This window comes from Procambarus clarkii, chromosome 6 (genome assembly GCF_040958095.1).
Source record: "Procambarus clarkii isolate CNS0578487 chromosome 6, FALCON_Pclarkii_2.0, whole genome shotgun sequence".
Taxonomy (NCBI): domain Eukaryota; kingdom Metazoa; phylum Arthropoda; class Malacostraca; order Decapoda; family Cambaridae; genus Procambarus; species Procambarus clarkii.
The window spans coordinates 27754626-27771243 of record NC_091155.1 but is presented as its reverse complement, the minus strand read 5'-3'; the positions used below and the strand labels follow the sequence as shown (position 1 = coordinate 27771243).

The window sequence follows — 16618 nt, the reverse complement described above, 5'->3', positions numbered from 1 at the left end:
CCCCACACATGTGACTGCATAAAGAGGAAATTTTATTTTTAATGGCTTCATTTTATATATATGCTGACGCCATTAAAAATTGTTATCAACTCTTATCACAAGCTTTTATGGTTTTAAATTTGTGAAGCTGGTGATAAGTAGTTATTGAATTGAACTGTCATTTCTTCTACATTTGTTATCTATGCTCTCGAGTGATTAATATATGATAGTGTGCAACAAATTATCACAAAAACTTAATGATAGTGTACGCGCGTGGACCAACATTTCTGTTCTTATGGGGACGAACTACAGCTCCTGTGTTCCGCCTCTTAACCTTGAACAGGCGTACATTAATGTCTCGAGTTTTGAAGAGACTGATGTTGAATCCTAGCGTCACCTAACTTTCACACATGAGACATTTGGGGGATGGAGATGTCATAGGTCAGTCTCCAGTGCCACACTTTTAAGAAATACCACTAATGATCGTCCCACCTTCCCCCCTCCCCCCCCTTGTGAGATTTTCATGAAGTAAAACCTGAGATATTATTAGTGTTGCTCGTATATTGTACTTATTTAGCAGTTTCAGTGCGTCGTTATGTAATTTTATGTGACAAGAGGGAAGGAGGAGGAGGATTGATAGGGAGGGAGGGAGGGAGAGGGGAATGTTTTGGAGAGAAATGAAAGTGGGAGGGAGGGAAAGATGGAGAGAGGGCAGAGAGGTGAGAGTGGTGGTAGATTTGGAGACTGTGAAGAGCAGGGATGTTGGGGAGAAAGAGGGCAAGGATGGAAGAATGGGGGGAAGTAAAAGGAAGGGGAGAGAGACTTAGGGGCAGCCGGCCACCCTCTTCTAGTGTGTTATCTTAAGGCTATGTACTAGTTTAAGCTTATCATTGGTCTTTGATGCTTTATTCTCCTACTGAAGACAGGAATAAAGGAAACTGCAGAAGGCCCAACATACGACAAATTTATAATTATGAGCTGGAGTACTGGCAACAGTTACCATATATCCGCTGGCGTGTCAAAATTGCAGAATCTGAATGCATAAACAGATTGCCAAGAAGAATAGATACCTAAATGCCTGGAATAAATTATGTATTCATTATTATTGTCATGCACAGTGATTATACACGAAGAAGTGTAACTTATATTTAGTTTTAGACACTTTAGTCCTGGACTAAAGTATACTTTGTGTTTGGTCAGTAAGGTACAGTGTCGAGGCGATAATGTCCCCTCATGCTGTTGATGGGCCTTAAGCCCAACACTAAAGCATTCTCTCTCTCTTAAGCATATGTTGTGATTCCTCTTTTGTTCCGTGCTCTCGGTATTTTTAATATGCTTTTATAAGTGTTTTTTGGTCTCGAGGCATTGTTATACCATGGGCTCTGTCTCTGTCTCTGGGGTGGCATGGATCTTTCCCGGAGTGTCTTCGTATTTGGTAGTTATGAAGGCTGTCACGCCTTGTGTGTTACCGTTTCATCGAATTCTATTTTCCATGGTATTCTCTCTAGGAATTCTTTGATCTGGACCCCACTATGAGAGAATGGATTTTGCCAGCTAATGGCAAATGAGTTCTCATCTGGCAAATTTGCCAGATGAGTTCTCAAGAGTGCACAGTATGTGTGCACAAAATCAAGTTCTGTTAATACAAGACGTAAGTATACTTTGTTGGGTATTTACGGGAGAGCTCGGGGTCATCAGGAGACCAAGGTAGTGCAAGGGGCCATTGTATGCCTAGTAGTTTGTGAATTACAGCATTGTATGTATGCAAGGTGTGAGTGTGACAGGCTGGACCTAAAGCGAGTACAAACATTTCTCTCATTGTTAGTGTTTTTCTTGTGTTGATCTTGGATCAGCTGTTGATAGCGAGATAACTACGGGTCAGACTATCACCCGGTGCAGTTCAGTTTTGTGAATATAGTTAAACTTGCTTGAACTGTTGTGATCATAAACAAAATATATATATATATATATATATATATATATATATATATATATATATAGGGGTACCACCTATATATATATATATATATATATATATATATATATATATATATATATTATATATATTATATATATATATATATATATATTATATATATTATATATATATATATATATATATATATATATATATATATATATATTATATATATATATTATATATATTATATATATATATATATATATATATATATATATATATATATATATATATATATATATATATAATATGCATATGGTGGCATACATAGAGCTTGTGTGGGTTTACATAGGCCTATTGTTAGTTAAAAGGTGACTTGTCAGGGTTGGCACACTAGCGGGGTTCTCACTACCAGGGTTCTCACTACTGGGGTTCTACCAGCAATTTTCTCATAGAATTTTGTTAAATGGTTTTAATGTTAAATGAAATAACTCTGGATTTTCAATATCTTTATTGTTTTTTCAAAAAAGGACAATTGTGAACATCATTTGTATTCCACTAGATTAATTAATTGCGATAAAAGAACATTTTTTGTAATGATTTCTTTGGAATTTAAGATTAATGTTGTCATTATGTATTGACACCTATTTGGAATAACCTCAACATTGAATTTTAATTATAATTATTTCCAAATTTTGCATCTCAGTGATGCGTGATTTAAATTTTAGACACAAACTTTTGTGCTTGATGCCGACCATGTTACAATAACGTGGCTGAAAATCTGACACTCAGACATCCAGGACGGACCGGAATGTCGTCAAATCTTTCATTTTCAGATCTGTGGGGTTTGGGTGTCCTTTGTGCGTGATTTTATACGAGTAACAAATAGCCTAGTGCTTGACACATTGGGACGTTGGGAATCCGTTTTCTAAACGATGACTCCTGCCTCACCAACTGATAGGTGGCAGCACAGTTATACATGTTTTTGAAACGTATGGGCTACGGAATATATAGAAACAATAGTGTATAGTGGTCTGGCTACAGAGTTCTTTCGTACCGAGTTTGTCCTGGTCAAGTTCAAGTATGTTTATTGAGATAAGAAAGAAATACATCTCAAAGGGGTAGAGTAGCTTAGGCTATTTCTACCCCCCTTGTCCTGGTCGTCTTCTGTCTGGTGGATGACTGGCACGACTCCCCTACAGGGAAGTTACACAGGTTATAGAGAGCATGTAGCGTAGGCTACAATGTGGAGTGACCTGGGTCGAACTATGTTGCGACACTGAGGAATATTGTCCTGGCATTATTCATGCAGGGACAGTATGTCGTTGTGGGTCTAGTATTATATTGTGGTGTGGCTTGAGAATGATGCAGTGTGGTTCAGGGACTATGAGGCCGTAGACAAGAGTGGTGTGGCTTGAGGGACTACGTTGTAGCAGTCCGGTGACAACATTGAGGGGTGTGGTCGAATATAAGACTACGCTGTGACTAAGCTCCGTAGACAACCTTGTGATGCGGTCCCATAACAAATTTGAAACATGTGAGATGGGTCATAACATTACCCACGTGTCTCATTGTAGTATAAACCTAGATCTATATTGCGACGTTGCCAGCACACTACCAAGGCTGTATTGTAGTCCCGGGGACGACGAGTAGCCTACTGTGGGATGGTCGTGGGTCTGTACACTGTGGCATAGTGCAGGGACTAAGGAAAGACTGGGTCGGTGCCAGCCTGGGCGGTCTTGAGCTGGTCCTGGAGGTCCCGCATCCCACGACACACCACCTCCTCCTGCCAGGGGAGACCCACCACCTGCGCCGCGATGGGCAGGCCCGTGGCGCCGCGAGTGGCCTGGAACATGACAATGTTTACACACATTTATTGTGGAATATCGCCCTCCCTCCTGTCCCCTTGCCAGCCATCTCGTTTAACTTAAACATTTGTTGCGAGATTTAGGAAAACTGTCACAAAATAAAAGTAATTACTAAACAAAATCCCATTATTTGTATTTTTGAAAAAATTTATGCTATAATTTTCATAAAATGACAAAGTTAAAAGTTCTGTGTAATTCTGTGTTTCGTAATCTCAGTGCTTTTTAAATTGAAGGTAATTTAAAGATAAGTTGGGAACGGTGTCTTGGAGTCGACTGTAGCTCCCGGACTGACCTCCTTCACCAGCTGGAACATCAAGTCGTCGGTCGGGTAGTCGTCGAGTTTGTCCTGGTCGTCTTGTGTCTCGTGGGTGACTGGCACGACCCCCGCCGGGAAGTTGCACAGGTTGTAGAGAGCACTCGTGATCATGGCCGCTGTCGGGAGATCAGAGATAATATTACTACCACCACACTTAGAAGGCAACGGACCCTGGCGCTAGTGACACGCAATACGAGAGGAAGATTTAGCAGTAGTATTCAAGGTCACAGGCGAGACTAAGGCGGGTGTAACAGCTATATCACACACACACAGGTTGTATCACACTAAGGTGTAAGGGAGGCATGAGTGCTCGTGTACACGAAGCATAGGGAATGTTAAGAGTGTAGGCAGGCAGGGTTATATGAGGTAAAAAGAAACGAAGGGACCTACAGAAGACCCGCTGGCCCGTGCCAGGCAGCTCATCCACATATACCCAACTGAACTCATTCATATGTGTCTAACCAACACTTAAACAATCCAGCGATCCCATGTCTGCTATTTTTAACCAGTAATTTATTCCATAAATTTACCCCCTTTTTCCAAACCAGTGTTTAGTCTGGTCTTTTTCCGAGCCTAAACTTAGTTCTGTTGGTATATTTAGCATTTAGTTTGGGGAGCCGGTCAACCGAGCGGACAGCACACTGGACTTGTGGTCCCGGGTTCGATCCCAGGCGCCGGCGAGAAACAATGGGCAGAGTTTCTTTCACCCTATGCCCCTGTTACCTAGCAGTAAAATAGTTACCTGGGTGTTAGTCAGCTGTCACGGGCTGCTTCCTGGGGGGTGGAGGCCTGTCGAGGACCGGGCCGCGGGGACACTAAAGCCCCGAAATCATCTCAAGAAACCCCTTTTATACCCTTTACTCTAATTGTATATTTCATTCATATCTTCCTCTGTCTAGAGAATGCAAATTAGGCTTTGTTATTCTCTCTTCATAAGGAAGGTGCTTCAAAGCCGAGTTGGGCATTACCCATGATCTTAGTTGGGTAGGAAAGCCGAGTTGGGCATTACCCATAATCTTAGTTGAGTAGGAAAGCCGAGTTGGGCATTACCCATGATCTTAGTTGGGTAGGAATGGGGTGGAGCAGGCATGGGGAAGGCTGGGGAGAGGAGCAGGTCAAGACGAGCGGTGGTCCAGGCCTCCGTCAGCTGCCCCACGTAGTCCTCCTGCTCTCCCAGGGCGCGCAACAGTTGGTGCGACTTCGCCGTTTCGTCTGCAATCATGACAATGCTTATATAACTTGGTGATGCAAAGTTGATGGATTTGCTCGAATATAACTATGTAATTATGCATATTTTGTTTAATAGTTATGCCTAGGATAGGTTAAGTGAGGTGTTCTTGTTTTGTTTGCAATTGCTTGTATTTGCAGTACGTTGGTGAAAGATACAAGAATAATTTGAACTTAAAATAGGTTTTATTCATGCTTGCCAAATGAACAGGAAAACATGAAATAGGGAAATATGATTTGAAGGAAAAGGCTGGTAGAAGTAGCACGTAAGAACTTACGACATGACCAGATTTACTTTTCTCTGTATTTTTTCTAATTCAACAGCAAAACATAATGTGTGTCCTAGCCACGACACGCCGATGAGCTCTGTGATGACTATGGCGGTACTATAGGGATAATTAACTGCTCTAGAAGAAATTATTGGAGAGGACGACTATCATATGGTAATCGCAAGTACCAGGAGGTCATTTCATGGTAAAATGGTCTCTAAGGAAATGATGCAAAATGTGATATCCACTCTATTTAAGGACCTGTAAGAGGGGATGTGGGAGTGCTGTACCGTACTCGTTAAATCCGGGGCTGTCCTAATACCCGGAGGTATTAAAATAACGTTCTGGTTCACCAGGCTGTAGTAGAAGGCAAAATTGAACAGAAAACGAGTAACACAAATAATGATTGAAGAGGAGATGAAAATGGCAACATATATATAGGAACGGGCCAGAAATAATTTATAGTTATAAGCAGGGAAGCAGAAAATCCAATAAGAGTTCGAGCATTCTTAAAGACCAACCTAACTTGCCTCCCAGCCCTATCAGGAGAAGGAAGATGTTCTGGTATCAGGCTCAATAGATGAAGAACATGTTGCATATGATCAGGAAGTGTGTGTGTAGTACTTGAACTCCTAAGAGAACAGAATCCTCCAGGCGAGATTTGGAGAGAAAGTGACCTCTCCCCCCTCAGTGGTGGGGGATGGGGAGTCCGGACTCTCCCCTCAATGGTTAGGGATGAACACAGCTCACAATCACACATGCACAAACAAGTCGTGTGCACCATGCCTGGTAACACTCAACACGCGTGCACGCAGGTGCATCAATAGAGCATAAAGATACTAAACTTATTTCAGAGTTTTGGAACTTCTGCAAAATTTGTATCGGCTATAAGAGTCAATATCGCGCCATAATATTACCCCAGTAACGTCGCTACATTGTTTTAGTTTTTCTCAACCTTTGGGGGGTAATGGGACCATTCTCTGGAAAGTGTGTAATATCATAAAGAGGAAAGCCAGCTTTATTTGTGAGGCAAGACAACTTACTTGACAAAAATTTAGCCATGAGTGGCGACTTCTCTTGCATGATATGCTTCTGAACGGCCTTAACGAACCTGGGCGCTGCCATAATCTTAGCGTTGGTGCTGATGGATTGGTCGACCACCTCACCCTTCAGGAGTTGAAGCAAGCCGTGACCTTGATCGGAGGTGACGCAAGCAGCCATGATGTTGAACGCCTGATGCACTTCGGGTGGCGTGAATGGCACCAGCTGGTGGCCAGCCGCCTGAAGAGCTTCGCGGGCCACCGCCACGGCTCTCTGGCATCCAGGAGTCACCGGAAACACGCCGTCGTGGTCGTACCAGCCGATACGAAGTGGACGGTCGTCAGTGTAGAGGTGGTGTCGCCAGTGCAGTGGCACCAGCTTGGGGTCAGCTTGGAACATGAGGTCGCCCTCGAGCAGCGCTCTCATCCCAGCCACCACGATCTCCACGTCGCGCCCCAGTAGACCCGGTGCCGAGAGGACTGGGGAGGGGGACACGAGCATCACGCTCATGGAATATAGCATATATCTATAATATAGTATATATCTATACTACCCATAACAGGGAAAATTGCTATATAATTAGTGAGGAGAGGTTGGCTTGGCGGTGCTGAAGTAGCGACCATCAAGACAAAGATCCTCCTGCTAACTGCTTACTACATTGTTCCTGTTAAGTGTGTTACAACAGTGCTTCTTAATTAGTTATAACAGTGACCTCGAGATCAGGACTTGTGCTACTTACTTCCTGTTGCACCTTTAGTTGCAGTGGTGATGCCCTTGTTACTGAGTCTACCGGTGGTGGTCTTTAAGCCCACCACACCACAGAAGTGGGCCGGGATCCTCACGCTGCCAGCCAGGTCCGCGCCCACCCCAAACACCGACCCACCTGCGCCCACTAGCGCCGCCTCTCCACCTGTGGCGCGGAAACATGCTGGCTTAGTGATACAAACCAGAAAACAACACTTACAAACGGGAAGAATGAGCACAATGACAACATAGAGGACAAGGTTGGACAACTGACGGGTGTCACATGGAAGGAATGAGGAGGACAAGTGAGACGGGAAGGGTTTGGTTGACCAACCTGAGGAGCCGCCGCAGGTGCGCTCCATGTTGCTTGGGTTGACTGTCTCACCCCACACCGGGTTGCTGCACCCATAGCTGTAATGGTCATATCATATAAACACACATGGCATTCTAATAATGTGTTTGATATGAAGAGTTGTGATTACTGTGTCAGAGAGCCTAACACTGCTCATCCTTCTGTGACAATATAATTTATGTTGACGGTCTAATTGCATCTACCAACAGTACGTTAACGAGCAGAATCCAGGAGCTTGAATCATGAAACAACTTGCTAGAACCTGTGCAGTATTTCGATAAATTTATCCCACAGCTAACAGAATTATCACTAAATTATAAAATTTGTGGGTGGAGGTGACAGCGTGAGCTGGCACGGAAGAGGCTGGCAAGAGAAGGAAGGTTGACAGGGTGTGGGAGGTTGGTGTAGCCTCGCCTGCTGGAAAGAAGGTAGTGACATGTTGTCTCTCACCTGTTACAAGTTTGGGGCACATTGGTCTTGCAGAAGGGGACAGCCCCTTGGGAGCGGAGAGCGTGGACTATGGCGGAGTGACAGGTGGCTGGGCGATAGAGTTTCTTGGCGAGTCCGAGGGTCGAGTCCCGACCTTCGACATCGATGTTGTCCTTCACACTCACCGGCAGCCCGAACAGTGGCAGGTTCCTGGCCTCGGGCGGGCCCGCCTCCAGTGCTGTGGCCCACGCCTGTGGGACACACAAATGCTGGATGCTCAAACTCAGTCACTCAAAGGTGAGAGTACACCAGCCGACATGTTTATGCCCGAAACGCTTTGCGTAATAGTGGCTTTAGGCATTGTATGTACTAGTTCTACCTATAAGTCCACCAATCTTTGTAAAAATTTCTTGTATGTATGTACCTTACCTAAATAAACATTTATTTATTTTATTTATTTATTAATTTATTTATTTATATAGGTGGAATAATGTTGCTATTTCTAAAAGTTGTCAGTCCCAACGGGTTGACAACTTTTAAAAAATTCATATACGGTCTTTTGATCACATTTATTAACAGATTGAAAAGATTGTACAAATGGGATTTACTGAAAATTAATAAATTTTCTGAAGTCTTGTCAAAATCATAAGTATTGCTTGAAATAATGCAGGGTATTGGTCAGGTACACTATTATATCTACAAAGACAATAAATCCCGAACTGTAAAATTTTAAAACATAAAATGCGAAAAGGGAAGGTTAGGTAAATTATATGGAGAAAGTGTTAAGCCACCACGACTATATAGCACTTGGCAGGGATGCTGCTTAACCTCTTGGAGGATTGGGGATTGAACGTCGGCCTGCAAGACACAAGGCCGTTGCTCTACCGTCCAGTCCAAAAGAAGTCAAACTTGAGAAGTCACGAACGTGAGGAGAAAAAGTTCATGAATTCTGGTAAATTGCAAAATATGGTCCTCACTGGTCTGATCACATGTCCACTTGCATGACCGAAAAAAAACATTTCGGAACCTAAGGAGGAGACCTGAAAGGTGCATGACCTAAGACCCAGTGTCGAGTACGCTGCCTCGACGTAGACCCCCCCTCCCCCCTCTCACCATCTAAATAAACAACAACAAAAAAAAGCTTGGAAAAATTAAGAGGAATTCTATTTAAGCTAAACCTTTCCGCAATTGAAGAGACGAGAGGACGTGTCTCAAGGAAATAGTCGATAAATTACTTGTTCAGTATAACAAGAGAACACAAGAATGAAGGCTTGAGACGCAGACGAGCCGCAAAGATGTTAGAAAAATCGTTTTTTTTTAACGCAAGAGTTGTGAACAACTGCAATGAACTAAAGGAAAGAGACAGTAGAAAATGAACACACTTTTGTTTATAAACAATAGGTAAACTAGGGAAGAGTTGAGTCGTTAGTTGCTGCATTAGATCACCAATAGCTGGGTAGGCAAGGCTTGGTAGGTAATGCTCGACCCCCCTCAAGTGTGTGGGGTAGGTGGATGGGTGGACTAGCTTAATTTAAATGTGCTTTGAGGGGTAATTAACTACATAGTCATCCCGGCTTGGCGCTTTCTTCTGAGAATTGCTTACTTACCCTCAAGAGAGCGCGCGCACTTTTACGTTGGTGAACGTACCTCTGCTTGGGGGATGAACTCCGTCACACAGTTGACTCTGTAGGTGGTGACGATGGCCTGTGACAAAGACACGGTCCCCTGCTAGTGTGATCAGATAGTTATAGTGTGACGGGATACACACGGTGACTCCTTACACGACCAAACATCACATTCACCCCAAACATCTACCACTTACGGGCTACTCATGCCCGTGCCCCACTCTTGTGGTGACTTGATCATCATAGTGACCGGATTGTCACTATAATTGACACAATCTACAGTCGTTGGATACAGTGTGACGGGATGTAGTCACGGGATACAGACAGTGTGACGGGATGTAGTCACGGGATACAGACAGTGTGACGGGATGTAGTCACGGGATACAGACAGTGTGACGGGATGTAGTCACGGGATACAGACAGTGTGACGGGATGTAGTCACGGGATACAGACAGTGTGACGGGATGTAGTCACGGGATACAGACAGTGTGACGGGATGTAGTCACGGGATACAGACAGTGTGACGGGATGTAGTCACGGGATACAGACAGTGTGACGGGACGTATAGAGGTGCGGGTGTGACATGCACGCTACACTGATAATCAAAAACACCAAATCCTCTACCAAAACCAATCCAAGAGTCATGAATGAGTTCTGATTGTGGAATTCAATGAGAGTGAGAGATGGCTCCTGACACACATGTAGTCAGTGTTGCTTGTGTCATGTAACAAGTGACCTTAGCCTGGTTTGATTCACGTACACGCGAAAAACGGTTCATGATTTTGTCCAGCATAAATAATGCCCACAAGAGACTGACATTGAACCTGATGGCCCTATCCATTTATAACAAGGCAGTTAAGCTGACCTCTTGAGCCAGGGGGACATAAGTAACATGGTAAAACTAGCTGACCTTGGCCTGAAATGCCTTGAGGACATGCGTGGGGGCGAGGTGACCCTCCCTGAGCCTCTGGAGGAGTGTTGTGGGAGGCAGGGCTAAGATGGCCAGCCTCTCCTCCGACAGCAGCTCCCCGCCCTCGTTGAGTCCCGCCTCCAGTCGGTTTAGTGCCACCCGCACCTCCTTCTGCCGCTGCTCCAACGAATCCTGAAGTTTCTCCTGTAAAGCGGAAAACTTGGTAACAACTGCTACTGCGGAGAAACCTGTTGGAAACGTTCATCCATCAGCTGGTTTATTGCTTTTTCCTTGTATTATCATGTACCGTGTTGGAGATACAACTTGTACAGTATATGGGTCCCTGATACGTGATATCACGAAGCTACGTGATGCATGTACACGCTGCGGCTATGGTAGATAATTGATTAGACCTAGCCGAAGTGCTACATATCAAATACCTGTGTATTGTGTGCCCCCCTGTAATGTGTGTACCTGTGTATTGTGTGCACCTGTGCCCCCCCTGTAATGTGTGTACCTGTGTATTGTGTGCACCTGTGCCCCCCTGTAATGTGTGTACCTGTGTATTGTGTGCACCTGTGCCCCCCTGTAATGTGTGTACCTGTGTATTGTGTGCACCTGTGCCCCCCTGTAATGTGTGTACCTGTGTATTGTGTGCACCTGTGCCCCCCCTGTAATGTGTGTGTGTGTGTGTGTGTGCGCGCATGTGTGCGCGCGCGCGCGCGTTCTTCAGGCAGGACCATACGACGGGGCCTAGCTAGCAAGGCTCGTGGATACATCCATTAGGCATGAATGGAAAGTCATTTTCATAATTTCGTTCTGATACTCTTTTGATGCCTGTTATAGTTCTCTTCTATTCACTGTTATCTGTGTTTTTTCCCCATTTTCTCCTGCTATTACTTTTTAGCTCTTGGCGTTTTTTCCCTCGGCCCCCTTTTATTCCTCAGTGATGCTGTGTACCTCTTCTTAGCCTCTGGACATTTTCGCTTTGTGTATTTTTATTTGTTGGACTAGGTAAGTAACCCTTAACTTCCACCCCCATTCCACAGTCGCCAGATATTTTTTTAATTCGCATGTAATTCCGTCTTGTCTCCTTTCCTTGCTATCTTGTCATGTCTGTTGACCAGACCACACGCTAGAAGGTGAAGGGACGACGACGTTTCGGTCCGTCCTGGACCATTCTCAAGTCGATTGAGAATGGTCCAGGATGGACCGAAACGTCGTCGTCGTCCCTTCACCTTCTAGTGTGTGGTCTGGTCAACATACTTTAGCCACGTTATTGTGACTCATCGCCTGCAATGTCATGTCTGCTTTCACTTCTGTCATTTGCTCGAAGGTTACCAGGGGGCAGACAGAGGTTTAATATGGAGAAAACACAAGAAGCCTTCCAGGTGATCATTGTAGCCTGTGACTGGAGACCTCGTCGTCACGGAGGAAGGAATTATCAGGGGAAAGTGCCAAGCCATTACGACTATTTAGCACTTGGGAAGGGGTCAGGATAAGGATTTGGGATGGGACGGAGGGAAGGAATGGTGCCCAACCACCCGTCGTCACGAGATGTGTATAGAAGGCCTGGCCCACACACCTGTGACAGATGTGCATACAAGGTCTGGCCCACACCTGTGACAGATGTGCATACAAGGTCTGGCCCACACCTGTGACAGATGTGCATACAAGGTCTGGCCCACACCTGTGACAGATGTGCATACAAGGTGTGGCCCACACCTGTGGACACGAGAGCGATTAGAAACTAGGTCTTAATAACTACTTGATTAGATGCTCACGATAACGAGTGTCGAGACTGCTTAGAACTAGTAAAAACAAAATTCTTGACTGTGCAATATAAATTGTTTGGTTGTTATTGATTGTTGTTTTGCCTGTCCTGCTTTAACAGGTTTAATTAGTTAATGTTAATTAAAGGTAACACAACGTATGCAAGATAAAGTGTTAAGAAATTACTTTCCCTAACTTCCACTAGCTTTGCTCTCCACGTCACGCCATTGGGGAGGGGGTTTCTTCGATTCACATGTCTATCACTCTATGATTTAGTTTCACAATTATTATAAATGTTGTTCTCGTGTTTAATTGATGCATGCTTGGTGGTGTCGTAATTACCTAAGTGTAGTTACAGGATGAGAGCTACGCTCGTGGTGAACCTGTCTTCCCAGCACTCTTTGTCGTATAACGCTTTGAAACTAGCGTTATATGTCGTGTGTGTGTGTGTGTGTGTGTGTGTGTGTGTGTGTGTGTGTGTGTGTGTGTGTGTGTGAGAGATGGTTTATGAGTACAAAGTTAAGTCTTTTCTTACCTGGTAATGTGCGCACAACATGATGAGCCTCGTAGACAAGGTTCCTGCAAGTTAGTAAGAGCTGTTATTAATTCACTTGTTGTCTTTACGAGTTATCCTATTGTATATTACCCAATCTATAATGTATTCTTGCTCTAGAGAAACGCCAAGATGAGTCGACAACATTTGAAATGGTTTTACCTGTGATTGCGGGACATGACGGATTACGTGGTAATATATATATATATATATATATATAATATATATATATATAATATATATATATATATTATATATATTATATATATTTTATATATATTATATAAAAATATATATATTATATATATATATATATTATATATATATATATTATATAAATATATATATTATATAAATATATATATTATATAAATATATATATATATATATATATATATATATATATATATATATATATATATATATATATATATATATGCATATATATGCATGTATATATATTACATATATATACAAGATGGATGACGATGTTAAATTTTCGTCTTCATTGTGTTCGATGATGGTGGTTACCACCACCATCGCACTATGCACCATTTATCAGAGTTGTGTAACACTTTATGAACTTCAGAGAAGCTAATGACTTCAGAGTGCGAACTCATAAGAGCATAACCCGTTTTTAAGTTTTATTAAAATTCTTGGATTGGTTGCTCTCCTCCCAACCCACTTTTGCAATTTAGTTTAGTTGATTTGGCAATCGACTCCTTTCCAATTTAGTCTTGTGCTTGACGAGATACTGACCAGATATGCTGGCGCTGCATACTCCAGGATTGGTCTGACATATGTGGTATATAAGGTCCTAAATGATTCCTTACACACGTTTCTGAAGGTATTAGAAAGCCAGCCTAGCATATGCCGCTGATATCCTCTTGATGTGGGCTTCAGGGGACAGGTCTGGTATGATATAAACTCTCAGGTCTTTCTATCTGATTTTTGAAGGATTTCATATCCCAACTGGTACCTTGTATCTGATCTGCTACCTACACCTATCTTCATTACTTTACATTTGCTCGGGCTAAACTGATAGCCATTTGTCGGACTATTCCTTCAGTTTGTCCAGGTCATCTTGTAGCCTCATGCTGTCGTCCTCCTGTCTTAATCCTTCTCATAATGTTTGCTGATGATGCCAAAATTGAGAAGAATGAATCTGTTTCTTCTTCAAGATCAATTACGTATATCAAAAACAGAATTGGTCAGAGTACAGAACCCTGTGTGACTCTGCTAGTGACATCACGCACTTCATGAGAGAGAGAGAGAATGAATAAGAGCGAGGTGAAAGTCTACGAGAGACAAATATCATCGGAAAAACAGGTACACCACAAGCGAGAGGTTAATGTTATCGGCGAACTGATGTCGAAAATCGATACCTCTCGCGGGTGCGGTGTGGTCGTGTAATATTTGATCAGCTGGCCGCTGAAGTTGCGTGGGTTGATGGTGAGCTTTAGGCCTATCAACCTCTGCAGGATTAAGGTCGCAACACTGTCCAAACAACATAAATAATATAGTTGGGAACTGTGTACTTACACCAAGGTAACACCTTTCCCTGTATGTGTCACCGCCAGAATCAGCTGATATAGGTACGTCTGGTTTATTAATTAATAATACTCTACTAGTATTAACAATTATGATTAATATAATATTGCATTAGAGCTTTTTTATCCGTTCTATTATAGTCTGGTGCGTTATATATATACTTATATAATATATATATATATATATATATATATATATATATATATATATATATATATATATATATATATATATATATATATATATATATATAATATATATAGAATTGATTTTTCATTTACCATCGACAGTGAAAAGAAACATAAGAAATATTGAGAAAATTCGTGTTAGAATTATTAATCTTACTTTTTCGGTCATATATAATAATAAATATATATACATTGTATATATAATATATATATTAAAAATATAATATATATTTATATATATAATGTATATATTTATATGTAATATATATATATAATATATAAAAATATATATATATTTCTAAATTCTAGTTTTATCTTTTCGTTATATTAAATTCATAGAGTAAACAAATTACTTTGTGCTGAACACAATTTTATATGTAAAAATGTATGATTTGTATTCATAATGACTCTATGAATTACATTATGATCAGGTAATTAGCCGGCGTTGCTTGGTGTTCCCACACAAGCTATGAGTTCTTGGCATCCAACGCTGATTTCACCATCACGTTAAACTTGACCCTATATTAGCAATATCACTTTACATGCTCAGAAAGGGATTTCTCGCTCTCGCAAACCCGCGAAAAGAAACTCGACATTCAGCTTAGAAATTCTAAAAAAAAAAAAAAATATTAATGCTCAGCTTAAAATCATTCAGCTAAACAGTGACTGCCAAAGGCAAAACTAGCCTATGGGGTGCTCTAGCGCAGCAGTCTGCGTAGTATTTTCACAACCGAAAGGCTCTTGGTTCAGTTCCCGTGACAGGACTGAGACAATTGGAAACGTCAGTTGTTGGCCTAGATCTATCAGGCTTCTTGTCCCCAATAATAGGAAACAGAAGAAATTTGACCTCGGCTTCGTACATCATGTTAATTGGAGGTAAACAGATTACAAAAAGAATAATAGTACTGCGCATCCGGTCTCAAGGGCCGGATGCGCCTCTTTAGAAGTTAACAGAATGATTTATCCAGTTTGGTGAATATTAGTGTGCTGTCAATCCGAGCTTGATAGTGATCTCTAGCGTGCGTGTTCTTTAGGGTGAGGTTGATGCATGTGTGTGCGTGTGACGACCATTAATGTGAAGGAAATCCAAAGGTACAAAACCTGCCGGTGTTGATGTTTAAGTATGTGTGCATGAGATGTTGCCATAGCAACGAATGAAATAATTTGAGGCCGTTTTCTCAGATTCTGTCGTATAGAGAAAACTGTTTTACTTTAGGGCTAACTCGTCTAGTACTACGATTTCAGAGTGAACACACTAACGTTGTGAATCTGATGGAATATTATAGCAATGGGTGAGATGGGACCCCCAGTTCATTATGAGGGATCATGATAGTGTTAGCTCATCTATATTCTCAAAAAATGTTCAGCTAAAATTCCCCATTAAGATGAGTCTAGTAACTGAACTTACCTGAAGGCCAGTATATCTCAATAGTGAAAAAACTATCTCTTGTTTTCTATCCAACATTGTGGCTTGTTGAGGTTGAAGCTGCTGTTCCTTGTTCTCTAGGCATCGCTGGGATTCTCTCTGGGCATCGCTGGGATTCTCTCTGGGCATCGCTGGGATTCTCTCTGGGCATCGCTGGGATTCTCTCTGGGCATCGCTGGGATTCTCTCTGGGCATCGCTGGGATTCTCTCTAGGCATTCCCGGGATTATTTCTCTCTAGGCATCCCTAGGATTCTAGGGATGCCTAGTGAGAATCCTAGGAATTCCCGCCCCAGGCAGCCGTAGGGTTCCCGCCCCAGGCAGCCGTAGGGTTCCCGCCCCAGGCAGCCGTAGGGTTCCCGCCCCAGGCAGCCGTAGGGTTCCCGCCCCAGGCAGCCGTAGGGTTCCCGCCCCAGGCAGCCGTAGGGTTCCCGCCCCAGGCAGCCGT

General features: G+C 42.6%; 1 protein-coding gene across 1 annotated transcript; it reads right to left on the bottom strand.

Annotated features, from left to right (window-relative positions):
* Positions 1-2394: 2394 nt before the first annotated feature.
* On the bottom strand, positions 2395-15905 carry LOC123754003 (fatty acid amide hydrolase 1-like). Its single transcript, XM_045736087.2, has 11 exons — positions 15848-15905; positions 12990-13033; positions 10682-10885; positions 9794-9850; positions 8168-8397; positions 7700-7776; positions 7361-7531; positions 6624-7100; positions 5135-5296; positions 4061-4200; positions 2395-3746 (listed from the first exon to the last, which is right to left on the bottom strand). Exons 2-11 carry the CDS (start codon positions 13008-13010, stop codon positions 3603-3605), a joined length of 1683 nt encoding a protein of 560 aa, XP_045592043.2. The 5' UTR covers positions 13011-13033; positions 15848-15905; the 3' UTR covers positions 2395-3602.
* Positions 15906-16618: the final 713 nt, after the last annotated feature.

What these genes read in the sequence shown, in the direction of transcription:
- LOC123754003 (XM_045736087.2), bottom strand. Translation starts at nt 13,010, where the DNA reads ATGTTGTGCGCACATTACCAG. An exon ending in AGTTCATCCCCCAAGCAGAG is followed by an intron (nt 8,398 to 9,793) that starts GTACGTTCACCA and finishes TGTGTCCCACAG; the next exon opens with GCGTGGGCCACAGCACTGGA. An exon ending in GTGCCCCAAACTTGTAACAG is followed by an intron (nt 7,777 to 8,167) that starts GTGAGAGACAAC and finishes TGACCATTACAG; the next exon opens with CTATGGGTGCAGCAACCCGG.